Source organism: Lepidochelys kempii, chromosome 1 (assembly GCF_965140285.1).
Source record: "Lepidochelys kempii isolate rLepKem1 chromosome 1, rLepKem1.hap1, whole genome shotgun sequence".
Classification (NCBI taxonomy): Eukaryota; Metazoa; Chordata; order Testudines; family Cheloniidae; genus Lepidochelys; species Lepidochelys kempii.
Genome location: NC_136380.1, coordinates 29,128,917 through 29,156,718, shown reverse-complemented (window position 1 = coordinate 29,156,718; position 27,802 = coordinate 29,128,917). Strand labels below are relative to the sequence as shown.

The 27,802-nt window shown below is 44.4% G+C and overlaps 1 protein-coding gene and 1 long non-coding RNA gene across 3 annotated transcripts; one reads left to right on the top strand and one right to left on the bottom strand.

Annotated features, from left to right (window-relative positions):
• Positions 1 to 25,971, bottom strand: ENDOD1 (endonuclease domain containing 1). Of its 2 annotated transcripts, XR_012158079.1 has the most exons (4): positions 25,497 to 25,971; positions 13,539 to 16,127; positions 6,028 to 6,099; positions 1 to 2,426 (listed from the first exon to the last, which is right to left on the bottom strand). XR_012158079.1 is itself a non-coding variant. In XM_073337615.2 (2 exons), the coding sequence occupies exons 1-2, from the start codon at positions 25,788 to 25,790 to the stop codon at positions 14,964 to 14,966; spliced, it is 1,458 nt and encodes a 485-aa protein (XP_073193716.1). In that variant the 5' UTR covers positions 25,791 to 25,971; the 3' UTR covers positions 8,432 to 14,963. The 2 variants fall into 2 exon arrangements, 1 of the variants encoding a protein (XP_073193716.1); XM_073337615.2 differs by lacking the exons at positions 1 to 2,426; positions 6,028 to 6,099 and having other exon boundaries at positions 8,432 to 16,127.
• Positions 25,635 to 27,802, top strand: LOC140909112 (uncharacterized). Its single transcript, XR_012158083.1, has 2 exons — positions 25,635 to 26,170; positions 27,752 to 27,802. It is a non-coding gene; the product is annotated as an uncharacterized LOC140909112 (long non-coding RNA).

Genomic DNA, 27,802 nt, shown 5'->3' with positions numbered 1-27,802 from the left:
TAGCAAACAGATCAAAGCAGATTGCCCAGCAAATAAAACAAAAATACAGTATAAGCGTATGATATTACAGAAACTGGTTACAAGTAGTAATGTCACACTCTAAATGTTATTTTAGGCAGATTGCAGAGGTTCTTGAAGTCAATGTTCTCTTGCTTAAAACTTCAGGTATTTCTTTCACAGGTCAGACACATTTTCCAGCCTGGGCTCAGTCCTTCTCCCCTACTTTGTCTTTATTTCTTAGATGTTCACAGCAGTCATCCTGGGCGGGGATTCAGTGAAGAATGAACACTGATTACGTCTCTCCCCTGCCTTAAATAGGTTTTACTTATAGCAGGAATCCTTTCTTTTCCAGTGTGGTTCCCCCACCCAGTGGAAAAATACTGGTATTCTATCATGGAGTCCAGTACCAGGTGACTTAATCACATGACCCTCAGTGTCAAAGCAGCCATGAGTCAGAGATTGGTTGTAGCATCCCAGGAAAGCTTCTCAGGAAGGTGGGGAATCAGCATCTTCAAAGAGCTGTTGTTCTCCCTAATGGTCCATTGACTGGTCCCCAGCTAGCCAGCCAGACTGACTGCATTCTGTCTGATGGGCATTCCCCAGGCACAAACACTTTTGTAGTACAGATGTATAGTCAATATTCCTAACTTTAGATACAAAAATGATACATGCATACAAATAGGATATAATCATATTCAGCAAAGCATAATCTTTCCCCTGTCTTATCTTGCACAAAACATATCATAGTTATGCTATAATAATATTATAACAATATTTCTATGAAGAATATGGGGTGCAGTGTCACTCTAGGAACATAGTCATACTAGATCAGACCAACAATCCATATATTGTCCCTGTCTCTGACACTGGTCCGCACTAGCTGTTTCAGAGGATAATGCAAAAAACCCTGCAGAAAGAACAACCTGCCAACAGGGAACATTTCTTCCTAGTGCTCAGTAGACAGTGCTTGGTTTATGCCTTGGACTTTACAGGTTTATGCTTCTTCTAAATCTCTAGGGGCCTGGTTCTCATTTGCACTATGCCCTTGTGTATTGAATTGTTACTCTTATAACTCTGGATGGTCTTGCCAGCCAGGTAAATGCCCGATCCTTTTCTGAATCCTAGAAACGCTGAAGCGTAGAGGAAGTTGCAAATCTGCCTGCCTTAAGGTGAGTCCTTCAGGTAGGTTAATTTCAGGCCAACCTAACCCTGATAGTATTCTTCTAAAAAAAAAAAAAAGTCACATACAGAATCCATTTCAAAGCTGTAGCGTGTTATCATGGCAACCCAACTCCGCAGTGAGATGGCCGAGGATGACCTCTGAAAATAAACAGCCAGAACAGACATAGCAACAGTACATAGGCTAGCTGAATATTTGTCTAGGAGATAATGGATACTGTTTAATATAAATTGTCTCTATACCTGGATTACTGCTGTAATCGCTGTGTAAATCAAAGGATTATGGTCCTGTCAGATGTCTGCTCTTGTTTATACACCCATTCAAATACAAGATTGAGTGGGCTCAAAATGTGTGTCATCCCCTCGCCACTGTTAGTTTTTCATTGTAAAGAAAGAATGGAATGTGTTGATTGGTCACTGAGTGAAAGATCTGAATTTAGAAGGTTCCCAGGCAAAGATGACCTATGCCTGCTGATAGTGGGGCGGGGGGAGGCCAGGTTCAGCAGTGTTACTGAGCATGCTCAATAGAATCATAGGACTGGAAGGAACCTTGAGAGGTCATCTAGTCCAGTCCCCTGCACTCACAGCAGGACTAACTATTAGCTAGACCTGCGTTTCTCAAACTGGAGTCTGTGGACCCCCCTCTCTCCTTCAACTTCTCCCCCTCCCTCCCAGCACCTCCTGAGAGCTGGGGCTGAGCTAGGGGCTTGAGGGTCCACGGAAAAATTTAAATCAAAATGGGGGTCCTTGGGTTGCTAAAGTTTGAGAACTGCTGATCTAGACCATCTAGTACAAGGCAAGCAGCAAATCTGGGGGGACATGTGACCCCGAATCTGCCCCATGTCACCTCTGTTCCCTCCCTTTTCTGAGTCCCCAGTCCTCTTTCTAGATAGATACAATGTTCCGAGCTTCTGTGTCCACCACCTGCCTGAAGTTATCTTTTCCAGTCCTTTTGTCCATCTCCGTTGAGTTAACTCTCTGAGCTGCCCCCCATTTCTCTATCAGGCAACACAGGAGTCAAGCAGGAGGAGAAATTAAAGCCTACTGAAAGGTGAGTAGTTTATGCTGCATGGTTTCACCCATGCTGAAGCTGCCAGTGGAACTGAGTGGAGACACCCCTGACTCTGTCTGAGACGGCTGGTGATCTCTCTTGCCTTTGCTGCTGTCCTCAGTTGGAATGGATCACCCTCTTACTGCCTCCCATTATAATCTTTTAAGGCTGGAAGGTGGGAATGGGTCCAGGATATCTAGTGGAGGAACAAAGTAATAGAGAAGGAGGAAGAGGGTTGGAAGGCAAACAAACATTAAGGCGACGTTTTCATGTAGCGTAAAGACAGGATTAGCAGCAGCTATGTAACCACTGTACTGCAGAATTAATCGCATCATACATGGGCCAAATCCCCTGGCTCTCATTGAAGTCAAGGGGAGCTGTACCTTTGGTGTCAATGGGGGTAGGATTTGGGCCCTAGCTATTCTTGGAACTGCTCTCCAGCTCTCTCTGTCTGCTGGACAGTAGATCTCTACAGCATTAGCAGCTGATAAGAAACTGGTAACATTCTGCTTGCTTCATACTAATGGAATGTGGGGGCCCAAGTTGGCTCTGTAGTGTGGAAAAACCTGGAGGTTGTGTGAGTTCACTGAAGAGCTTGCATAGCTCCTTATTGTTTGGAAGAGTAGGAGCCATTTTGGTTGTGTACTGTATGGAGCTCTATGCACACTGCCTTTGAAATCATGCAGAAAGATTAGTGGTACCTGGGAGCACAAATGGTAGCGAGCATGACATGCTGGTAGCAACACTTGGATCCCAGCTAGACTAGTGCTAACACTGTTTCTAGATACAAACAATTCTAGTATTCAGTATACAGGCACCCCATGAAGCATGAGATATGATTGCCCAAATTTTAGCATTTAGTGAGGCCTGCTTGGTATCTAAACCGTAGGACTGGGAATGAGAAGGTCTGAGCTCTATTCCCACCTCTTCCTCCTATTTCCTGTGTGAGCTTGGGAAAATCACTTAACGGATGACATTAAGATGTCTGCGATATTTAATGCCTATTTCATTTCAGTCTTCACTAAAAAGGTTAATGGTGATCAAATACTCAACACAATTAATATTAACAACAAGGGGAAAGGAACGCAAACCAAAATAGGGAAAGAAAAGTTTAAAGAATATTTAGATAAGTTGGATGTATTCAAATCAGCAGGGCCTGATGAAATTCATCCTATGGTACTTAAGGAACTAGCTGAAGTAATCTCGAAAGCAATTATCTTTGAGAACTTGTGGAGGACAGGTAAGATCCCAGAAGACTGGAGAAGGGCAAATATAGTACCTATCTTTAAAAAGGGGAACAAAATGGACCTGAGAAATTATAGATTAGTCAGCCTAACTTTGACACCTAGAGAGAGATTGGAACAAATTATTAAATCAATCTGTAAGAATCTAGATGATGATAGGGTTATAAAGAATAGCCAGTATGGGTTTGTCAAGAAAAAATCATGCCAAACCAACCTAATTTCCTTCTTTTGACAAGGTTACTGGTCTAGTGGATTGGGGAAAGCGGTAGATATGATATATCTTAATTTTAGTAAGACTTTTGACCCAGGTCCACATGACATTCCCATAAGCAAATAGGGAAATGCGGTCTAGATGAAATTACTACAAGGTGGGTGCACAACTGGTTGAAAGACCATACTCAAAGAGTAGTTATCAATGCTTCATTGTTAAACTGGGAAGATGTATCTAATGGGGTCTTGCAAGAGTCAGTCCTGGGCCCAATACTATTTAATATTTTCATTATTGATTTGGATAATGGAGTAGAGAGTATGCTTACAAAATTTGCAGATGACATCAAGCTGGGAGGGGTTACTAGCGCTTTGGAGGACAGGATTAGAATTCAAAATGACCTTGACAAATTGGTCTGAAATCAACAAGCTGAAATTAATTAAAGACAAGTGCAAAGTACTTCACTTAGGAAAAATCAAATGCACAGTTACAAAATGAGGAATAACTGGTTAGGTGATAGTACTTCGGGGGGGTTACAGTGGATCACAAATTGAATAGGAATAAACAGTGTGATGCAGTTATGAAAAAAAGCTAATATTCTGGGGTGTATGACCAGAAGTGCTATATGTAAAACACAGGAAATAATTGTCCCACCCTACTTGGTGCTAGTGAGGACGCAGCTGGAGTACTGTGTCCAGTTCTGGGTGTCACACTTTCAGAAAGATGTGAATAAACTGGAGATAGTCCAGAGGAAAGTGACAAAAAAGATAAAAGATTTAGAAAACCAGACCTGTGAGAAAAGGTTAAAAAAAACTGGGCATGTTTAGTCTTGAGAAAAGAAGACTGAGGAGGGACCTGATAAGTCTTCAGACATGTTAAGGGAAGTTGTAAAGAGGACTGTGATCCATAGTTCTCCATGCCCACTGAAGGTACGATAAGAAGTGATGGGCTTAATCTCCAGCAAGGTACATTGAGATTAGATATTAGGAAAAACTGTCTAACTGTAAAGTTAGTTAAGATCTGGAATGAGCTTCCAAGGGAGGTTGTGGAATGCTCATCATTGGAGGTTTTAAAGAACAGGTTGGACAAACACCTGTCACGGATGATCCGTGTTTACTTGGTCCTGCCTCAGTGTAGAGGACAGGACTTGAGGACTTCTTGAGGACCCTTCCAGCCCTATATTTCAATGATTCTTCATGCCTCAGTTTAATAGGGCTTGAAGACATGACCTCTGAGGAAAGAATTGGGCATGCTTACTCAAGAGAAGAGAAGACAGAAAAGGGACATAACTGTTCAAATATGTAAAAGGCTTTTATAAAGAGGATGGTGATCAATTGCTCACCACTTTCACCAAGGATAGGACAAGAAATTATTGGCTTTATCTGCAGCAAGGGAGATTGAGGTTAGATATTAGGAAAAGCTGGATGAGTATTAGAATAGATAAGCACTAGAACAGGTTACCTAGGAAAATTGTAGAATTCCCATCCTTCAAAGTTTTTAAAAACAAGTTAAACAAACATCTATCAGGGATGATCTAGATATACTTGGTCTTTCCTCAGCACAGGGGGATGAATTAGATGACCTCTTGGGGTTCCTTCCATCCCTACATTTCTATGATTCTATACTAATACCTTCTGCCACACAGGAGGATATATTCATTATATTGGTAAATACAGTGAGATCCTTGGCTAGAAGGTGGTATTCATAGAACCATAGAATATCAGGGTTGATAGAGGTCAGGAGGTCATCTAATCCAACCCCCTGCTCAAAGCAGGACCAATCCCCAACTAAATCATCAAGCCTGACCTTAAAAACTTCTAAGGAAGGAGATTCCACCACCTCCCTAGGTAACGCATTGATATGCAAGATGATGTTATAACTACAAATGAGATTGGTTATAAAATTTACCAGCCCTTTTTAATGCTGTGGTCTTTTCTTAAGCTTTTGATATCCTACAGCTGCATATAAAAAAGAAAGTCACTGTATTTGGATCAGATCCTATTTCAGAAAAGTGTCATATTCCACCTTGAAGGGGGGGCGGGAAACAAGAACCAAATATTAGTCTCCATGTTATTCTTTTTTTATTTGGCCTTTCATGAGGCTTTTTCTGTTCTTTGTGTTTGTGAATGTGAGTCTGGAATTACTGCCAGCATTCTTCCCTCCAGGCCAACGCCTACACCTGAGTCAGCAGCTTGCATTAGTCTGCAAACACTACGGGAAATGTCCATAAAATTCTTCCCACCTCAGGGGAGAAAACAACCCATTGTAATTGCAAAGTTATGCCAACGCATAATTGCAACTGCAAAGTTACAGATCTAGGAGCACGAAATGTAGGTCATACCTACCGAAGGGGGGACAGTACCCTAGAAAAGTTTCGGAGCAGTTCAACAATCTGAAATATTTTGAGGCTGATCAACCTGAAATGAAATAATTTATTTCAATTTGCATGAGAGAAAATCAAAAATTTTTAACAAAATCAAATTTTTCCCAGTTTAGTAGAGATGGCATTTTCAATCAGCAAGTCATTTTGATTGAAAATTGCCAAGCAGCGCTAATTATAATCCCCAAGACACACCTTTCCCAATCCCAGCAGAGTTCCTGAAACTGCAGTCTCCCTGGAAGGCTCAGACAGTACTGGGAAATCAATTCCAATGCACTTTACTTAGGCCCAGCTCCTCAGACCTATTTAGGTGCCTAACTCCCATTGATATCCAAGGGAGCTAGGTGCCTAAATACCTTTGAGGATCTGGTCTTAGCACTCAGTGAGACCAGAGATGGCTACATGCTGCAAAATTCAGATCTCCTAGTTTTGGGGGTGATTGGATCTGAGCATTTGATTCAGCCAGTTATAGAAATAGCAGCTACAAAATTCAGATTCCCAAATACACCTCCCTTCCCCAAAGTTTTGGAGTGTTGGATCTGGGGGGTTGGTTTCCTGCATTATGGAGATGGGTGACTGACTGAATTCAGATCCTGATCAGAATTCCAAGTCTCTTCCCAGCACTGAACTTTGCAGATGTTTGGGTCAATCTCAGTATAAGACCTGTTTGGTTTTCAATCTCATTCCTGCTGTTACCAGAACAGGCATCTGCACTACTACCCTTCCTGCTCTCTCCCAATCCACTTCTGGAGATACTGATGAGCAGAGACCATTAATATCTCACTGATGCCCTGATACAATTTACCAGCAGGTTTACTTCCCCTCCTACAGATAACAAGAATCTATGGCACTGTCTGTCAAATTCAAGGTGGGGTGGATAACCCTTGACTATGCATGGAGCATAGCTGGAGAGTAGAACATCATCAGGCATATTTGTTCTATAAGAAATGGCTCATTGATTTCACTTAATGCCGTTTTTTCTTTCAAGTGAAGGCCATTACGTAGCAATAACGCATCATGAGGCAACCAATTATACCAGAGATCTTGGGGAGGAAGAGTGCCCTTAGCCACATGAGAAGTGTGGGGGCGGGGAGGTTGTCTATCAATGTGTAAAATGGTTGTAAAGAAACCAAATGAGTTTGCTCAAAATGTGGGCCAGGCTCTCTAAGGCTTATGCGCACTTTGAGCAAGTCTGAGCTGGTTCATCATTAGGGAGCGCTTGGTGGTTTCACATAAAACCAAAGTCAGCTCTATCTGCCAAATTGGGATTTGAGATGTTGGATTCCTTCAAAGCAAAATTCTGGAGGCAGAAGTCCCTGTGAATCAAACCTATTGACTGGCAACCTATATAACATGTGGCACCAGGTGGAAGCAAGAGCTTTCCAAGAGGTTGTGGGGAAAGACAGAGTTGTTTGTCTAAGATCTATGGTGATTCCCCTAAAAACTCCTGCTGGAGAAGGGAAGGCCTCCAAGGCCCACCGGTGGGAATATGTTTCAGAAGAAAACCTGAGCAACATGAACGACGTGTACCCTGATACAGTGATGTCTTCTTGAGTCTATACACAGCCTGAAACAATAGCTCTGTGACCTGCTCCAGTCATCTCGATGGCTTGATAACTCTGAAACCAAAAGGTGACCATTGAAATGTCAGTATTTTTAACTATTTCACTACTGACCATTTTATCTGGAATACCCAGCTCATGTGTTCATCCCACTAGCTGCATTTACTCTTTGCTAGGCACCACATGTCCCATTTGCCCTCTGTGACACTGACAGACCAGCAGGTCAGAGCCATAGATTAATTCACTGATGTGCTAAATAGCATTGTCTTCACTTATCTATAACCTGTTGATTGCTATCACATTACATTATGTATATCTCTGTAATTAGATAACCCTAGATCAGTGATTCCCAAACTTGTTCCGTTCCTTGTGCAGGGAAAGCCCAGGCCGGGCTGGGCTGGTTTGTTTACCTGCCGCGTAGGCAGGTTCATCCGATCGTGGCTCCCAGTGGCCACGGTTCACTGCTCCAGGCCAATGGGAGCTGCTGGAAGCGGCGCGGGCTGAGGGATATACTGGCCGCTGCTTCCAGCAGCTCCCATTGGCCTGGAGCAGCGAACCGCAGCCACTGGGAGCCGCGATCGGCCGAACCTGCCTAAGTGGCAGGTAAACAAACCGGCCGGACCCACCAGGGGCTTTCCCTGCACAAGCAGCAGAACAAGTTTGGGAACCACTGATCTAGATTAAAGAAACCTTGTGAAGGACTTAATGGCTGTAACCAGAAATGCTAACTTCAAAGCAAGGGCCAGTGTGTTCAACAATGGAAATTCACAGACTCAATCTGCATTTCCTGTGTATCAAAACCCACGTGGGTGAAGACACTGGTCAGCTTGGTTTCTGAAGAAGCTATAAAATGGATTTCAAGGAACGATCCTGTATCTCTGGACGGTTTGGATGCCAACAGTGTGGAAATACTGAGCAAGTGGACAGAGATCCCTAGAGTTATTCTGGGGTGCCCTAACAGATTTTTGGAACTGGCAGATTACTACATCTTGGCTATCGTTTTGGATTTACAAACTTTGACTCACCTGTTAATTATTTTACCTGCTTTAACCTCTCAATAATTCTCATTTCTTTTTCTTAGCTAATCTTCAGTTTGTTTACTAGAGAATTGGCTACTAGCATTGCTTTTGGTTTAAGATTCAGAGTACCAGTTGACCTAGGGGTAAGTGACTGACCCTTTGGTGTTGGGAGTAACCTGAAGTGGTGTTATTTTTGGTTTATGTGACCATTATCACTAAGTCCAGATTGTCAGGGTGGCAAGACAGGCTGGACAGCCCAACAGGACTGCCTGTGACTCCATGTTCAGACTAATATAGTGATCCAGGAGTTCACATTTGTTACTAGCTTGGTGAAATCTTATTATAGAACATACCACAAGGTTGACATGTCTGCCCTGTTTTCTGACAGTCTGACCTGAGACTGACACTCAGTTGTGAGCTATTCCAGACTGTATGACACCCCCTTGCCATCTGCCAAAACTTCCAGTTTTGTGTCTGACACCACCTATGATGCAGTTACATGCAGTCCATACCAAACCCCTTGGCAAACAGGAAAAAGAAAATGTGGGGACCACATATCATCTGTAGAATTGACTATCAAAGCAAATAACACTGGGGCCACTGCTCTGATGGTTCTATTCATTTCCATATTTAATTAGTTTAAAAATGTACCTGTATTAATTAGAAAGAAGCTACTGCTGAACCCAGGAACCTTGCTGAAGAATATAGAGCCAGCTTACCATGCTGTATAGAGGCCCTTGACTGCAGTATTAGCGCAAATGTGGAAACTCCATAGGTCTGTCTGCTTAGAGATATTTGCTCATCTGAAAAGGGCTGTTTCATTGAAATGAATGACAGATGGTATCCAGTGCTGGATAAAACTAAGAATATGCAGCTACAATATATCCTGTCATGGTGAACATACAGTACCAGTAACTGACATACCAGGCATACTTACGGACACACCTTGGATGTTGTGCTGTCTGCTAACCCTTTCTGGCCAAACTAGTTACACTTGTATTTATTTTTCAGGAAGTGATTTTTTTGGCATTGACTAGGCCAAGGTGATAACTTGTGAATAACACCAGCCTGAATCTGAGCAGCTGGTCCTCCATGCAGAGCTGAGGTAATAGTTTGTAGGCAATGGAGAGGTGCTTATCTGTAAAAGGGGCTCTGTTAGGGGTAGCTTCAAGAGAGATGTGACCTGGTGAGCTGAACACAGGACTGGGGGTTCTTGGGGTCCAATACAGGCTCTGCTACTGAGTGCCTTTGTGACTTAGGGCAAGTTAGTCACCTCTATGGGCCAAATTCAAAGGGAATGTAAATGTAGCTGACAGTGGTTAAAGCTGCTCATCCCCAACAGAAGCTTGGGGTGAACAAGCAGCTATACTGCCCAGGCTGGCATAGGTATAATTCAGCTAACCTGGCAAGTGAATCTGGGACAATATTCATAAGCCCCCTGGAAGACATAAACCAGCACATAAACGCTGATGATTCATTCTGTTCTAGAGCTTTGTCCAGCCTTGGTGTAGGGCTGACAAACCAGCACCTTACACAGGCACTAAAACTAAAAAGAACTGGATATTTTTCTGGACCTATAATGGGGAAACCCCGCACTGGATAGGGAAAGGTTAACTCCTCCTTGTGGGCTGAAGAAGTCACGACCCCACATCCCTACTGGGCATGCTCCAAATGCAGTACTAGTATAAAAAGGAACAGCCAAGCTCAGTCTGGGCTGACCGCCGAGGAGGAAGGCTGCACCTTGCACGATTCAGCCCGGGAGCAGCTGGAACCCCTGACCACGGAAGCCAGAGGTGCCAGACAAACACCCAAACATCCATACCTGTGGATGCCCAAGTCAAGGATGGAATTGGAGTCACCGGGAACCACATGCACCGAGAAGCCTGGAGACTATGACAACACCTCGACTACTGCTCCAAGAGACTTGGTAGGAAGTGGCCCAGGGGAACTAGCTATAGTCCTGTGGGAAGTCAGTGTGTTTTGATTGGAGTCCCGCTGACTCAGTGGTGGAACATTCCACCACTGTTAGGGCCCTGGTCCAGGACCTGGTGGAGCATGGTGGGCCTAAGTCCCCTGAGCCTGGTCACCACCTACCCATTGGCTCTAGCTGCTAGGCCTTACCACCCTGCGGATAAGGGCAACCCCATTGGCTCTGGTCACTAGGCTTTACCACCCTGTGGACAAGGGCAACTCTACTCACTCTGGGCATTAGGCCTTACAGCCCTGCAAGCGGGAGCAACTCTATTGACCCTGGCCATTGGGCCATTCAGCCTTAAGGGAGGGGGCATCTGTATTGATCGTTGCTATTAGGTCTTCTTGCCCAGAGGACAAGGACAGCCAAATTGACTTTGACCACTAGGCCATGCCCTCTCGGAGGCAAATTATATCAATTCTAGCCATTAGACCTCACCGCCCTGAGGTAGAGGGCAGCTGGGAGGAGGGGGTGCACTCACCCCACACTGGATGGGGTTCTGCCACCCCATCACAGGGTCATTAACTCCAGCCAGATCAGGCACAATGGCACAGGTGGCGGGAAAAATCTCCCTCCCGTCTCCTGCTGTGAATGCTCTCAGATCTCAGGAGCTAAGCAAGGTGGGTCAGGGTTCAGATAGATAGGGCGCTTTCCAAGAAAACATCAGTGTGGCAGAAAGTGGCACTCTTCCTTCTGTGTCAGAACTGGAGTCAGTGCCCCCGCATGGTTTTTAGGTGTCACTTTAGTTTTGTGTCTCAACCAAAGAGCAAAGTCCTGACCTCTATGGTCACTAAAGATAACGTGGTGTGTGGTTGGTTTGTTTGCTTGCAAGACTGGAGGTACTAACTACATTGTTCTGGCCAATACCCAACCCAGGTATTTGGCTCCTACCTCCCTACATTCCCCACTGCAGTTTCAGCTGTTTACTGTATTTTTCATCCTGTCCTAAACTACGGTGCAATGTTACGGTGCTAAAAAAATAGCTGCCAGGATTCATCCCCGAGGTAGCTGCATTTCATGAAGAATAAAATGACCTCTCTCTCTCGATCTCCCTCTCTAGATAATTTATGGGGAAGAGGGGCATATGCATCTATATCATCTTCATCCTTCACCTATTTCACAAGTATGTCGCAAGGCTTAATAAACTAAGCCGTACAAAGTGCTTTGAGATTTTCAGATGAAAGGTGCTACAGAAGCACAAAATATTTGTTATTAACACCATCAGATCCTGAGCGGTGCAGCAGCTAAGTGAAACTACAACACTGTTATTTCCCCCAGTTAGGTATGGCCCTTTGAGCTGTGTCAGCAGTCTTAATCATAATGGTTCATAGCAATGTAATATGGAGTCTTTCTTTTTTCAAAGTCACTTTAATTTTGTTAATACCACATAGCTCCAAAGATAAGGTCAAGCTCCCACACCAAAAGTTGTGCCCAGATAAGGCTAATCTCAAACGACAGCTAGTTGACAGCTGTGCATAGCTGTTTTGCAATATTTGTTCTGTGTTTTAGGCAGTTTCTCTATAGACTGCTTGGACATGTACCATAGTAAAAAATGACCAATGGGATTTGGGACCCATGTTGTGCATGTTGGATTGACAACCCTGTTTCTCCAGGGATCAGGTGCAGCATGGCGAGTAGCCGTGTAAACTTCCCCATATGACTCCACTCATATGCCTCTACCCTGACCTGGAGTGACCACCTCTATGAGTGACAGGTGGCATTGATCTCCAAGTCCATTTTCTCTATGGCCTCTCTGCTGCCAAGGTATGTTGGGCTGTTTGCTAGGAACTGGTCTGGGACACATAATTGTTCCACACAGATCCCAGGGTAATAACTTTCAGTCATGATTAAGTTGGGCTGGATTTGAACCAGCCAGAGTTTCTTTATTCCACTGTTAGCACCTGAGCCATCTACTCCCCCGAAATTCAGCCTGTCATTAAATAGAAGAGGTGCGAACGCTGCCACATACTGTAAGAAAGTTTTCTCAAACCCAGAACTGCTCCCAAGTAGCATGTAACAGAGCAGCCAGATTCCCCCAGCAGAGACTTTGCATAGTTATGCCCACAAATGTAAAAGCATAGAAGAGCTACATAAAAATACAGCAGAATAGTCATGCATATAAAATGCACAGTGCGCGGTGGGAAGGAACTTAGAGGAGGGTCAGTGCGTGTCTCTTCTACAACTGCTTACAGCATTTGTGTGCTTGCAGACTGAATCAACAGAAGTGAATGCTGATGCAGTCAGCAAGGATCACTCTCAAGGGACAAAGCTTATACAGTAACAAGAAATCAAAACTCCTTCCCATGAGTCCCTTCCCAAGGGGAGGTGTAAGCTGAGCTGAAGTTACTCCCTTGTTTACTGGGGAGCAGACAGATCGTGCCCCTGCACCATGTCCCCTTAGTATGCAGGACCACTGCATTTTGGAGTGGGGCTCGGTTGAGCTAAACTGTGACCTCCCCTGTAAAGCCCTTTGCTTAGGATCTCATCTGCCCGCTGTGGTATTCCAGATGAAGTGAGTCACCACTCACCCAGACTCCAATGGCATGCCTGCTTGGGGCTGAGGGATCTCCAGGGGGACAGAGGACAATAGGGGATGTGTCCAGCACTGTGAGGTGCACTTGTAGGAAGTCCAGGAGCTAGGGGCGAAAGTGGATGGGTATGTCCTGTCAGCAGGAGGAGGGGGCACAAGGCTGTTGTGATAAAGTGGCAGGGGCCGGGTCCCCTCAAGCTCTATTAGCATCAAGCAGCTTGTGCTTCACACCGTGTGTCACGGGGCAATTACAGTCACGCCAGCCTTTCAACCCATCACTGACGGGCTGGGGCCTCCTCCACCCTGGGGCCTCCTGCCCCTACCAGTTTTGCCTGCACCAGCACTGATGAGCTAACTTTGTGAGAGTGGCCGACCCCCCTGCTCCAAACTTACTGCAGGATGCTGAAGATCACCATTTCCCCAGCCCGATGGGCTTCTGCCTCATCCTGCTTTCCTAGCTCACCCCCAAGGACTTCCATAACCTTCCAACCTGACTTCACTGGGAATTTGGGGTGCATGAAGACCACAGGCTGGTTCCTCAGATCTGCTTCCCCTCTCACTGGATGTAGGTAGGCAGGAGACAGAACACTTGACAGGTATCAGCCAGCCTTCCTAGGGCCAAATTCTGCCACCTTGCTCACGCCAATTCATCCCTCACCCTGCAGATAGCCTCCCTGTAAGTCAATGGGTATTCTTGCAGAGTGACAGATTACTCAGCGTTAGAGTGGCAGAACCTGGTTCCTCCTCTGCCCTTTGTCATTGCATGCAAGGCCTTGCGCTGACTGTTTGTTCAGACCAACCGGGATGATAGAGTCACGTATTTGTCGCCTCAGCCTGGAGGGTTCCTTCCAGCTGAGTGGGGCTCCCAGTGCACATCACCAAAAAAAAAAAAAATCGAACACAACTGAGTCCCAAAACTTGCCAAGATCTCCAGATGAGTTGGCATAGAAGCATGCATTTGGGAGACTTTGGTCTGTAATCAGAGGCAATGGTTGGGGGGTTGTTTGGGGCATTAGGGTGTGATCCAAAGCCAGTAGAAAGACTATTTTGGACTTCACTGAGCTTTGGATTGGGACCACACTGAATAAAGACCCCAGGTCTTGGATAACTGTTTGATACCAATGGTCAGTTTAAAAAGTTATGGATAGTTAAGAAAAATGGTAAATATCCCCCACACCCCACCAAGCAACTGGCAGCTGTGATTTACTCTCATTAAGGGCTGTTCCATCCATTTCAGCTGCCTTGAAAGGCCAAGAGTTGAGAATTATCAGCTAAAACATACCAGCCCAAATTCTGCCCTCAGTTCCTTCCCACGAAACCCCACTGAAGTCAATAGTGCAACTAAAAGCAGAATTAGGCTCTATGTGGTTTCTTCCCATGCAATAATCCTAGCAGAGGGGAGGGGCAGCATAAGCTCCTTATCTGCCTGCACCAACGAACACGTGCTTTTGCTGTGCCTTTGTAGCCTGGCCCGTGAACAGGTATCTGCATTTTCCTCTTTTAGTAGTGAAGGAATAATTTTGTGCTACACTCAGCGTGTCTCACAGCAGAAGCAGCTTGACATTGGCCTTGAAATCCACAGACAGCTTGTCACCCCAGTTGAAACCCTGAACACTTTACAATAAGTTGAAGTCGATTTGTAATGGAATCCCCTTTTGAAGTGCCATAGGCCCTCCATGTGACCACCAGATTGGTTTGGTGTTATTAATGTCACTGCAATAAATACCAACAAGAACTGTCAGCATTGGTCACGTATCGGAACATATTGCCCCCATTTTCTTTCACCACATCTCTGTGCAGTTCTGTTTGCCGTCCCTATCAGTCATCAGAAGAGAGCTTAGGGACAAACTTTTTGCCTAGGTGAGTAGCTAGGTAATAAAAGGCGGACATCAGGGCAGCTGTGGCATCGACAATGAGTGAGCAAGTGCCGCCAACTCCAGCGGCCATGTCTTTGAGGACGATGGGAACGGCACAGAGAGTGTCCAAGGGGAAAGCCATGATATGAAGGAAGAGTCCAACGGGGACGCTGAGAATCCTGTAGATGAGGCTCAGGGTTTTCTGGAAGATCCGGACAAAGCCCATGATGATATTTGCTGTGACTTTGGCCATGTCCCTGGGGATGTTCAGCAGCACTGTGCTGATTTCTTTGACATAGGACATCACTCCATTCCATAAGCTGTAGAGTCCGCCCATCACAGTGTTGCTGAGCTGCTTGACAACATACCACAGGAAATAACACGTGTATCTCACCACCTCCACCAACACATAGCCGACGATTCTCAGCAGCTTGGTGAAAGGGGTTGCAACGATGCCAGCTACTCTTCTCAGCAGGCTCCTCTCTCCGCGCTTCTCTTGGGCTCTCTGGCCTTCTCCATGTTTCCCAGCCATGGTTTGCAGTATGGGCTCTTCAGACTGGATCTGGTTTATGGTTTGCAATATGGCTTCCATTTTCTCCTGGCTTTGGCTGCCTCCCCCACAGTTTCTCTTAAACAAGTGAGCTCCTGAAGGAAGCTGCTTCTCCAGCTCTTCCACAGACAGGTCTTCTATACTGTTTTCACCACTCGGGCGTTTCAGAAAGCCCACAGACCATACCTCCGGAGCATCACAGCAAGCTGCCAGCCAGAGAAACTCTGGTATGGACACCTTGTCTTTAACTCTGAGGCTGGACGGAACAGCACCTGCAACAAGATACAGGCGAGCCCCGTTTTCACAATGTGGAGCCAAAGCTTGCTCTACTATTTTCTCGACATCCTTGTGCCAGCTTTTGCTGAGAGATGGAGTCATAGGGACAGCATTAGTAAGGGTGTATGTGGCTAGCTGGAAATCATCTTCATTGAGGGAACTGGGGTTTAGCTGCCCTCTCTCATAACCAGAGTCCACATAGTCTGTGGTCAGGGCTTGGTTTGCTCCAAGGTTGTTCACTGAGCCAACAGCATCAGCTTCATGCACCATTTCCTCCCAGTCATTTCCAGGATCATCTATCTGAGACACAAAAGAGAACAATTACTGGATGCGGTTTACCTTGCTGCATAATATGAAGCTACATTCAAACTATGTATGGAAATGCACATGTATCTCACCCACTGTGATGCTCAGGTCAACAGATGATATGAATCCATCCATCTATTCTATTTTTCCTGTAGCTCTTCAGATTAATAGATATATGGCCAGAAGGGATTTTGATGGTCTAGTCTGATCTCCTGCATAACACAGGCCATACCATTTCAGCCAGTAATTCCTGCATCAAGCCTATTATTTGTGGTTGAGCTGGAGTACAGTATATATTTTAGAAAGCATCCCATCTTAATTTAAAGACTTCAGATGATGGAGAACGGAGCACATCACTTGGGGACAGCAGACAGAGCCTGTATGTCCCCAGCTATTCTATGGGATCAGTGCTATATATGTGGTACACTCATTATTGTAAATCTTGTACTAGGAAATCTTAGCTAGTAATTCCTGTGCCAGGCATTCTTGCATGGAGTCTTACTTGGAGTGACAATGGAGTTATGCAAGCAAACTAACAAGCAGTCTGAGGAGGAACGCATAGAACGGAGCATATTCGAAGCAATGTCTGCCCTGTTCTTTCCCAGGACACAACAGCTCTATCTGTTCGCCAGTCATTCTTTCTTGACACGTCCTACATCCTTCTTTTGGAAATTTAAACTGCATGGTACAAAGTCTGTCCCAAATCACTCCCTAGGCAGCCTGAGTAGCCAGGTGTCTTTTGGATTTAGACAGGCTTACTTGGGCAGGATGGTTCCAAAAATTTGTGATCTTAGCATCTTATACACGTGTTGCATCATCTGTCTCTATTTCCTTTCTTAATTGATTTATTTAAGCTATAAGTCTTGTACATAAAACATAGGAATTGCCATAGTGGATCAGATCTCTGGTCCATTTAGACCAGTATACAAAAGTGCCCAGCACCAGATGCTTCAGAAAAAAGTGCAAGAAGTTCCATGGAAAGCTGATATGGGGTAATTTGCCCCCAATCCTCCCCGAGGGTCTCACCCTTACCCTTAATAGTCAGAGATTGGCTTAAACTCAGAAGTATGAAATTTTATATTCTTTCCAAAATTTGTATTAGCATTAGCTATTACAGCAAGGTGTTCCTGTTATCCATATAAATGTCCAATCCCTCTTTGAATCTTGCTAAATTCTTGCCCCTCAGTGACATCTTGTGGCAATGACTTCCACCATCTAATTGCAGGTTATGTGAAAGTTCTTCCTTTTATCATTTTTGAATGTGCCACCTTTCAACATAATTGAATATCCCCTTGTTCTTGTGTTATGAGACAGACAGGAGAGAAGTTCCTGTTGTACCTTCTATAGGCTATTCATTATTTTATCATGTCCCCCATTATTCATCTCTCTAATGTAAACAACCCTAATCTTTTCAATCTCTCTTCATATGAGCATTTTTCCAGGCCCTTGATCATTCTTGTTGCCATTATCTGACACCCAGTAGTTCTGCAATATCCTTTTTGGAGATGGGGTGACCAATACTGCACACCAATACTGCATACTGTTACAGAAGAGGCCATATGAATCATTTTGATGCATTATAATATTTTCTATATTATTCTCATCCTGTTCTTCATGTAACCTAACATCTTGTTTGCTTTTCTGATTGCAACCTTGGTCATAGGCAGAAGTCTTCACTAAGTTGTCCCCAGTATACCCAGGCCTCTTTCCTGTGCTGAATTTTGTATGTGAATGGAATGATAAAGAGACAACACATAGACTCCATCATGTGTCATTACTAAACAGTGAGGGATACTCTATACAGAACATGTGACATGAACTTAATTTTCCAAGCACACCAGTTTGTGAATGCAAAACATCATAGTTACGAATCAGGTAGCTGTTAGAAGCTGACTGTGTAGGCGGCCAATTGTCTGCGGTGGATGTGCAGCTGCAACTGCAGGATTTGGGGTTCAATTCACTTTGAACGTTTGGTCTTTTGTTCCAAGCGTAAAAATATCAGAGCAGGCAGTTTATGCTGCAGCTGGCAACACTGGCAACTGGCAACATTTCTTTCCTTGATGCCTCCCACCATTATTAATCTTTTCATGCAGCAGTTTTATTTGACACAACCGCCAGGTGCCACGAGTGCTCTCTTTCTCTTTAACAGAGCTCCAGGAAGGCTGTCTCCAGCACCATTTCAAACTCGGATACAAGCATTGTTGCAGAACTCTCGTGGGCCGTTAACACAGTCAAAATGAAGCTGCGCTCATTTAGTGTGCTGACACTTATAGCTGTCTTTGGCACTTGCCTGGCCCCCATTACCAGAGTATCTGGCACCTCACAATCTTTCATGCAATCTCAATCTTCTTCAGGTCCCATCTTTCTGTGAAGCTTGAAAGCTTATCTCTTCTACCAACAGACGTTGCTTCAACAAAAAAGATATTACCTCACCCCCTTTGTCTCTCTCATATCCTTCAACAATGGTACAAACAATCTTTAATGTATTTATCCTCACAACACCTCAGTGAAGGAGCTACGATTTTACAGGTAGGAAACCAGTCTAATAGGGTTGAAAGTTTAGACTGCATGTTTACATTTTATTTTCTTTTGGTAACCACTCTGACTTTTTGCCTATCACTTATAATCACTTCAAATCTATCTTTTGTAGTCAATAAATTTGTTTAACTGTTTATCTTTACCAGTGAGGTTGCCTGAAGTGTTTGGAAATCTGCTCAGGTTTACAAAAGCTGGTGTATGTCCACTTTCCATTGATGACGTGGTGAACCAATTAATAAACTTGCACTGCTTGTCTTGAGCAGTGCAAGATGGTATATTCCTGAGGTACAAGGCTTGGAGCTGGGGAGATTTGACTGGTGTCTTTCTCTGTGTGATTCATGCATGGCTCTGGGAACATTCATGCAATCTAGCTGGGTGTGGGGCTCCACATGAGGTTGTGCTGAGTGATAATAGTGCCTGGAGGAGTTTGCTGCTTGTCATTAGCAAAACATTGTGAGAGACAGCCCAGGCTGGAGAGTTAAGGGGGCACAGCGGTCCCACTGTCCCAGGCTGCACGCCAGGGATCTTGTCCTGATCCAAAGTGAAATAAGGCTACTTTAATGCTGAATAATAGCATCCACACAAGGGATTTAATACAGTTTAACAAATCCACTTCAAAGTCACACATTCAGTTAATTTGCAAAAAGAAAAGGAATACTTGTGGCACCTTTTCCTTTTCTTTTTGCGAATACAGACTAACACGGCTGTTACTCTGAAATCAGTTAATTTGGTTTAACTTTCCTGGATGTTCCTGTGTATATAAGCCCATAGGGACTTTCCCAGGGTCACACAGGAAGCTGTGGCAGATCAGGGAATTGAACCAGTGCCTGCTAGCACCCAAACCACTAGACCATCCTTCTTCTCTATAAATATATTCCATTAAAAATCCTGACTGCTGGATCACTGCGCATCACATGGCTAACCAACCGTGATAAATGAAGGGTGAGGGGATCTCCCTTTTATGGACACCAGCCAACCAGTAGCTATAAAATCCCTCTGAGTAGTTGTTCTCTAATTGCTCTACCTGTAAAGGGTTAAAAAGTTTCACTGCTATGCATAGGTAAAAGGAAGTGAGTGGGCACCTAGCCAAAAGAGCCAATGGGAAGGCTAGAACTTTTTAAAGTTGAAACAAGACTCCCCTTTTGTTTGTCTGTGGTTGTTCTCCCAGAGAGAAGGGACAGAGCAGATGTGCTGTAAGAAGCTTTGGGCCAGGTATGAAAAATCATCAGTATCATACCTAGAAACTACTAATTTAAAACCCCAGATATATAAGTAGATCAGGAAATGTCTAGAAAGATGTGATTAGATTTTTTTATTTTTATTTTTTATGGCTTGCGGATGCTTTTGTGCTAACCCCAGGTGCTTTTGTTTTGCTTGTAACCTTTAACCTGGACCTCAAGAAACTATTCTTGATGCTTAATCCTTGTAGTTGCTCTTTTTAAATCAAGCAGTAGCCTAAGTTCCCAGATGTATTTTCTTCCTTTTGTTTTTTTAATAAAATGTACCTCTTTTTAAGAACAGAATTGGATTTTTGTGTGCTAAGAGGTTTGTGCACGTGTTGTTTAATTAGCTGGTGGCAACAGCTGATTTCTTGTGTTTTCTTTCTCAGGTCTGAGAGGGGGTGAAAGGGTTTGAGGGTACCTCAGAGGAAGGAATTCCCAAGTGCGCCTTCCTGGGTTCTCAAAGGGGTTCTGCACTTGGGTGGTGGTACCATCTACCAATCCAAGGTCAGAGAAAAGCTGTAACCTTGGAAGTTTAATACAAGCCTAGAGTGGCAAGTATTAATTTTTAGACTCCTTGCAGGCCCCCACCAGTGCCAGAATTGCCAAAGTGGGGAATTAGCCTTGACATGTTTTTTTGTTGTTGTTTGGTTTTGGTTTTGGTTTTTTGCGGTAACACTTTTTAACCCTTTATAGGTAGAGGAATTAGAGAACAGCTACTCAGAGGGATTTCATAGTGACTGGCTGGCTGGGTGCCCGTAAAAGGGAGCTACCCCCTCCCCCTTCATTTATCACACCAACAGTGGAGGCTATTGACATTCCCTTTATGTCACATCGGATTACTACTTCTGTGCTACTTTTGGCAAATATTCCTCATACATCCCTGAAGAAGCAAACATGGTACACTGGAGGAGACAAGTGAAGTTCCAAGTTACATTATGATCTATTGCAAAATATCCTGAGATAACCCTTAGTCACTCCAGAGTGAAAAAAGGTTGCTGTGTGATATACTTTGTTATGTCTGTGTGTGCACCTATGCACATAACTGTGTTCATGCATGTTTCGCGGTCATGTCTGGGTGCATATGGCTGTGTCCATATCACTCATGAAATGACTTTGATGATAACTGGTGTCACCACTTTTCTAGATGTGCTAGAGGGCCGTGTGCTGTACCGATTCCCTTAGGAGCCCCAGTCTGACTCAGCATCGCACAGAGCAATCTCTAATATCATCACTATTCGTCTTCACTTTCTACCTGCATGACTCATTGACAGAGCCGGTGCTAGGCAGAAGCAGACAAAGCAATTGCTTAGGGCCCCGAGCAACTCAACAGGGCCCCTAATTTGCTTTTTATTATGTGTTTTGTGTGTGTGGAAGCCCCCAATGGGCTAGCACCACCTCTGCTCGCTGCTGCACCTTTGTTTGCTTATTTCTGGAGAGACAGAGGTCTGGTCTGCAGTGCACTACAGCCCTATAATGGTAAAATTATGTCACTCAGGGGTGTGAAAAATCCACCAAACCTGCCGACACAGCTACAGCCTCTCAGGGAGGTGGATGAAGTACACTGGTGGGAAAGCTCTCTCCCATCGGCGTAGAGCGTCTTCATTAAAGTGCTACATGGCTGTGCAGCTGCAACGTTTTAAGTGTAGACTTGCCCAGACAGTTGTAGAAAAATCCACTCACTTGCTCCTCAGTGTTTTGATTCTTAGAACTGATTTCCCAATTACAGGTTTATTTGCCAATTTGTGGAAGGTGTGTTTCTCCACTTCCTGTCCTAAACAACCGTGTAATGTTGCCACACAGTAGTAATCAGTTGCTTTCTTCCACCATGGAAGTGGCTGCATTTCAGTGATTGTTGAATGGGATGCCTGTGTATATGGTAGCTGTAAAGTGAAAAACCAGGTATGTGATGATCTAATTAAAGACTGTATCATGATGCATGCGTACAAAGCAGGGTGGATGTGTATTAAAGTTGCACAGGCAACTTAAATTCTGGCCTTTCCTAACTTTTGAGTATTTGACTTTGCAACCTTTAACACTTTATTTAGTACATTATGTAATGTATGGGGGTACCACCTAGCGGAGTCAACTAGGACAGGGTCCTATTGTGCTAGACACTGTATAAACATATAGTTAATGACATCCCCTGCCCCAGAAAACTTATAGTCTAAAACCCAAGACATAATAGGAGGATGAAACAAGTGAGCAAGGAGGGGAGGAAGGGGAACAAAAATAATAGGGTGCTTTTGCATTGCCTAGTTATGTGCAGAATTTATAGCAAGATCTTGTTGTGCTTTAATGGCAAAAACCATGAGAATTGCTTCTGTACTACACTGCAATCCCTTCTCAGGCACAGCTCCGACCAATGTCAAAGATCAGATCCTTGGAGCTACGTTAAAGCATTGCTTTTCAAGGATTTCCATAGATAAGGCTTTTTGTCTGGCAATCTCTGCTCCTTGATTAAGCTGTTGTTGGTATTAGGGAGTCTGCTTTGTCTATATTGACCTAGATCCATATTTGTGTTTAAATGTCCAGTCTTTTAAATAGGAACAACAGTTTTGTTTTAGGGAACACTTGGAGATTGAAAACTAAAAGCAAAACAAAACAACAAGCAAAAGTGAAGGGAATGGGCCTTTTAAATACAGCAAATGGATCTGGTTAGACAGAGAATGCAAACTGGATTTCTCTGGTCTAGCACATTTCACAGCAGCTCAGTACAGGGAAGGAAAATCTAAAGCTCCCCCTTTATCTCACATCATCATTGATCAAAATCAAGCAGGGCTCACTGGGGCCAGATTCTGATCTCCCAGACACTGATGCAAAGTTGGAATAACTCCATTGCAGTCAATGGTGTTACACTGTGTGAAGTCAGAGCAGCTAAGAGGGATAGGCATGTTAGTCTGTATCCACAAAAACAACGAGGAGTCCAGTGGCACCTTAAAGACTAACCGATTTATTTGGGCATAAGCTTTTGTGGGTAAAACACCACTTTATTTCAAGCCCTGATTTTTAAGTATACAGTAGAACCTCAGAGTTATGAACACCAGGGTTACCAACTGACCAGTCAACCACGCACCTCATTTGGAACCAGAAATATGCAATCAGGCAGCAGAGACAAAAAAAATTTTAAAAGCAAATACTGTATAGTACAGTACTGTGTTAAATCTAAACTAGTACAAAAATAAAGGGAAAGTATTAAAAAAAAAGATTTGACAAGGTAAAGAAACTGTTTCTGTGTTTGTTTAATTTATGATGGTTAAAAGCAGCATTTTTCTTCTGCATAGTAAAGTTTCAAAGCTGTATTAAGTCAATGTTCAGTTGTAAACTTTTGAAAAAACAACCATAACCATTTGTTCAAAGTTACAAACAACCTCCATTCCCGAGGTGTTCATAACTCTGAGGTTTTACTTATTATAAAATAGTGACTGGCCAAGGTAATTCAGTGTAGAATGTGCAGGGATGCAGTGGTTTCTCAAATTGCTGCACTTGCTCAGGAATGACAGGCCTATAATCGGGACTGATGAGAAGAGGGGACCAAGGGGAAGACCCCTGTGAACGTGACTAGATTTTTGAAACAGGAAACTAACTATTGCAGCAAGGAAGTTTTAGCAGCTGGGGGTGAGGCCAGTCACTGAGTGCCAAGGAGGTTTGGCTGCTGAGTCGTGGATGTGTGTTTGGGGAGGGCGTGGGTGGCTGGGGGAAGGGAATAAGAGGGCTTGACAGTTGGGTGCAGGAACAAATTCAAGGTGCTTAGTGTGAGGTATGTAGGAGGCCTGGGTGCTTGGAAGAGAACACAGGGAGATATGGCATCTGGAAGTAAGGGTCAGGCTGGGTACGCTTGTGCCTGGCTGGTGCAGGAGGGCTCGGCAGCTGGGAAGGGCACCTTCCTTGTCGCTGGGTTCTGCTGCCTATGTGACACATTTGGCAGATGATGTTCTCTTGTCTAGGTCCTTTTGTGCCTACCGCTATTAAAGATTCCTATGCATTATTCAGCTTAGTAATTACATGGCTTTTAAAAGGCTTTTCTCTTTTTCAGATGGCAGGTGGCCACCTTTGACAGGCGTTTGCATAAAATGGAACAACGCTAGATGAACAGCCAACAATGAACACCCGCTACAGTGACAGAGAGGAAGGAGGAGCTTGTGGCTAAGACAGGGACTCAGGTCAGCCAGGGGTGCTGGAACAGTTTTTATAGTGGGGTTGCTGAGAGCCATTTAACCAAATTGCAAACCGTGTTTAGAATGGAAACCACTTCAAGCCCTAGTTCCAGCATCTATAAGGAGAGCTGGGTTCAATTCTAGTTCTTTCAGTGTGACTTTGGGCAAGTCACTCAGTCTCTGTGAGCCTCAGTTCCTCATCTGGAAAATGAGGAAAATAGCAAGTCCCTTTGTATATTTAGATTGTAAGCTCTTTGGGGCAGGGACCGTCTCTTATTGTATGTCTGTACGGTGCCTAGCACAAAGGATCCATGATTTTAGATGGGGCCTTTTAGACTAGGTGTTACTCTAGTACAAACAATAATCGTCAATGCTACGTGGTCACCCTTAATATGCGCCAGTTTTGCTTTAGCTGAATAGATCAGGTTACTTCAGTATGTGCAGTATTATCCTACACTTACTAGTGAAATACCTTGAATACTGCAAATATCAAAGTAAAGTTCTTCAGCTCTCTTAGGCCACTGGTAAGGATTTAAGGGTGAACGCTATAACATAACAACCCTAAGGAGTCAGCTAAACATGCAAAGTGGCAGTATAGACAAGACCAACTGACACTCAGATAACATTTTTTTAACTGAATTCTCCTGCCTTGACTGAAAACTTTCATATTGCAGGGCACTATGCTACACCTCTCTTTCCAGCTACAGTATCCACAACAGAGGGACACAAAGAACTGCCATAGCGTCAATTGTGTGAATCACAAATGTGGGTTTCATTCCAGTGCAATGAAGTTAATGAGCTCTTATCAGCTACTGGATCGGTGTTGGCAATAGAACAAACATCAACTTGCCACTGAAACTTTTAACCGTATTAGCCACCTCCCTCTGTGTTGTGTAATAGCTACCAGGTAGCTAGCTGGATAGTTTGCAGTGTTATGGTCGTGTTGGTCCCAGGATCCCAGAGAGACAAGGTAGGTGAGAGAATATCTTTTATTGGACCAACTTCTGTTAGTGGAAGAGAGAAGCTTCTGAGCTTCACAGAGCTCTGACAGACCTGAAGAAGACCTCTGTGAAGCTTGAAAGCTTGTCTCTTCCATTAACAGCAGCTGGGCCAATAAAAGATATTACCTCATCCACCTTGTCTCTCTCAGGTAGATAGACAGATCTGGTGGTTTAAAGTGTGAAATCCTTCCTTTTCTTTCTCTTTTTCTTATTCCATTTTGAATGCAATGCCTTTCAGTTTTCATTGTAAGCACTTTGGGACAAGAGACCATGGATTTGTCCAGGGTTGAACCCAAGAATAAATACTATTTCTAATACATTAGTGTCTAGAAGGATTTCACAGCTCCCTGACTTCTTTGCAAAATTCCACCCCCAACAGCCCAGGATAAAGACATGCCTTAACTCTTGAGAAGATTTGCTTGACAGCTATTGGGGAAATTGACTTACCTGCGGTTCAACCATCCAGCTCTCCTCCCCTCTCTGAGCTGCTTTTGTGTATTTAAAAGCAGAATAAAGAGGGGTCTTGTCCTCCATGCTGTAGAGCGTTGCGAAGCGTGGCTCTTTGTTGTACTGCTGACAGATTTTCACATGGAAAGACTCTGTAAATCCTTCTGGTGGGGTTTCTCCATAAAAGAACTCATTGCATTCAGCAAAGCCAGCTTCATCCACTCCAACAACCCTGCCCTGGGAAAAGCCAGGGAAAGCAAAGATGCAAAGTGAAAATAAAATTGACATCTTCATGGTCCACTGCCTGGAACCAAGAGAAGCCCTGTCTGTCTCTGCTGGATATGATGCAGGACCTGTGCTCTGCGTAATGCACTGCAGTGAAGCCAGAAAGCAACTGGAATCTGGGTGTACTGTACAAGGGAAATGAAATATGAAACCGCAGCCGTTCCCTGCAGGGAGTGAGAGCTTACTGCATAGAGCGCATTATGAAACTGAACACGTGCAGGGCTCTGCTGACACACGCCACACAAACAAATTACATCGGCACCAGGAGATCGCTCCCAACACTCAGAGCTCAGGGGTAATTCGGTGCAGGAGGGAGCTCGATAACTGTTCTGGTTTCTTTGTTGCCCATCATCAGCTGACCAGGCCGGATCGCTGCTCAGAGCCACAGAGTGAGTGGAGAAGGAATTCTTTCTGCGGCTCCAAAGGGGCTGGGGCAGTTCACTGTAATGCCAACCCCAGCACCCCTGAGAGGGGGTAGGTAGCATGTCCTCTCCAGCCACCTGCTGGCTAATGTGTAGAGAGTTAGCAGGGTCTTGGCACTACCTGGAGCCGACTTCTCTTTGCCACTTTCGGGATGGCTATCTCTCAAAAGCTACTAGTTACCTGTGAGTATCATGCTCCCCAGCCATGTTGTGCATGGCTCTGACGTAGGGTCACAGGAAGAGGTGGCCTCCCTCTCCCCTTTTGCACCTATGCAAGGTGAACCACAGTCACTAGCCCTTAATGCTGAAAAGCCTCAGGCCCAAAGGTCTCACCTGACCTTTGCAGACCAGGACTGATTAACCAAAGGCAGAAATGCAAGAGAGTGAGAGTTGTGGGTGCTCAGCATCTCTGAAATCAGGCCCCTTTAAGGGTCTCATGTGGGACACACCAGAATTAAGGGACCCATAATCAATGGCTACTTTTGAATATTTTGGCCTAATCTGCGAAAATGGTATTTAATGGGAAAACAAACTGGAATGAAAGCCATTCATCACTGTCTGTCGTGATTTCATCTGTCCAATGGGTATCTGTATATGGCACGTTGGTCAGTCCCATTTTTGCCTTGTGTGGTCAACTGGGTAAAGGGGGAGACTGTCCTAACAATGCTTCCATTGGAATCTCCCTGTCACTGCTGGGGCACTGAAGGGCTTACAACAAGAGAGGAATGCAAATAACTGTAGCCCCATAGCATCCATTCTGTAAGGCTGAGAGCGAGCAGGTCAAATCCATCAGCAGCTGAAGTGGCTTTTGATGAGAGGGGCAATGGCTGACAGGTAGGAAAAGGAAGGGTTTGGGAGCATGACAAGAGATGCACAGAACTGAAAGTGAAGACTAAGTATGGCATGTTGACACGAAGTGTGACCACCTGGCTAGGAGGGTGGTGGAAATAGAGAGAAAAGTGGAAGAAGGTGAAACAAGACTGCCTGCAGGCAAGGAGGCAGAATCAGATGCAGCATCAGACTGGTCATTTTCAGAACAGTGGGCATAGAGAGCATCAGGTGAGACTCAAGACAATGTATGCTTTCCTGCTGGGGGAGATGGATGGACATGGTCAAGTCTATTGGTAAGTCCCTCACAAAGACATCAATAGCATACAGATTAGATCCCACTTATATAATATTTTATGTTGTTATAGCAACCTCCAAACAAGGATCTTAAAGCACCTAAACCTCACAATCTTCCTATGAAGAAGAGAAGGATTAGCCCATTTTACAGAGGGGGAAACTGAGCCATAGAGAGGCTAAAGTGGCTTGCTCAATGTCACACAGGAAATCTGTGGAAGAGCTGAGAATATCCCAGCTTTAATGATGAGCTTCACCTACAAGGCTTCCCTTACACAGGGAGATGACGTCAGGAGCAGTACCGAAGCAGGAAAATCTATTGGCACCTTTACTGTGATATTGTCCAGTGGGGGAGCCAGAGGTAGGCGGAGAAAACAGTCTAAAGAACAACAGAAAATGTAGTAAATGGGTTTGTTTTGTTTTCAGAGATATGCCTGGTTACCCAACCCTGACAGAAAGTGTTAGTCACACTCAGGA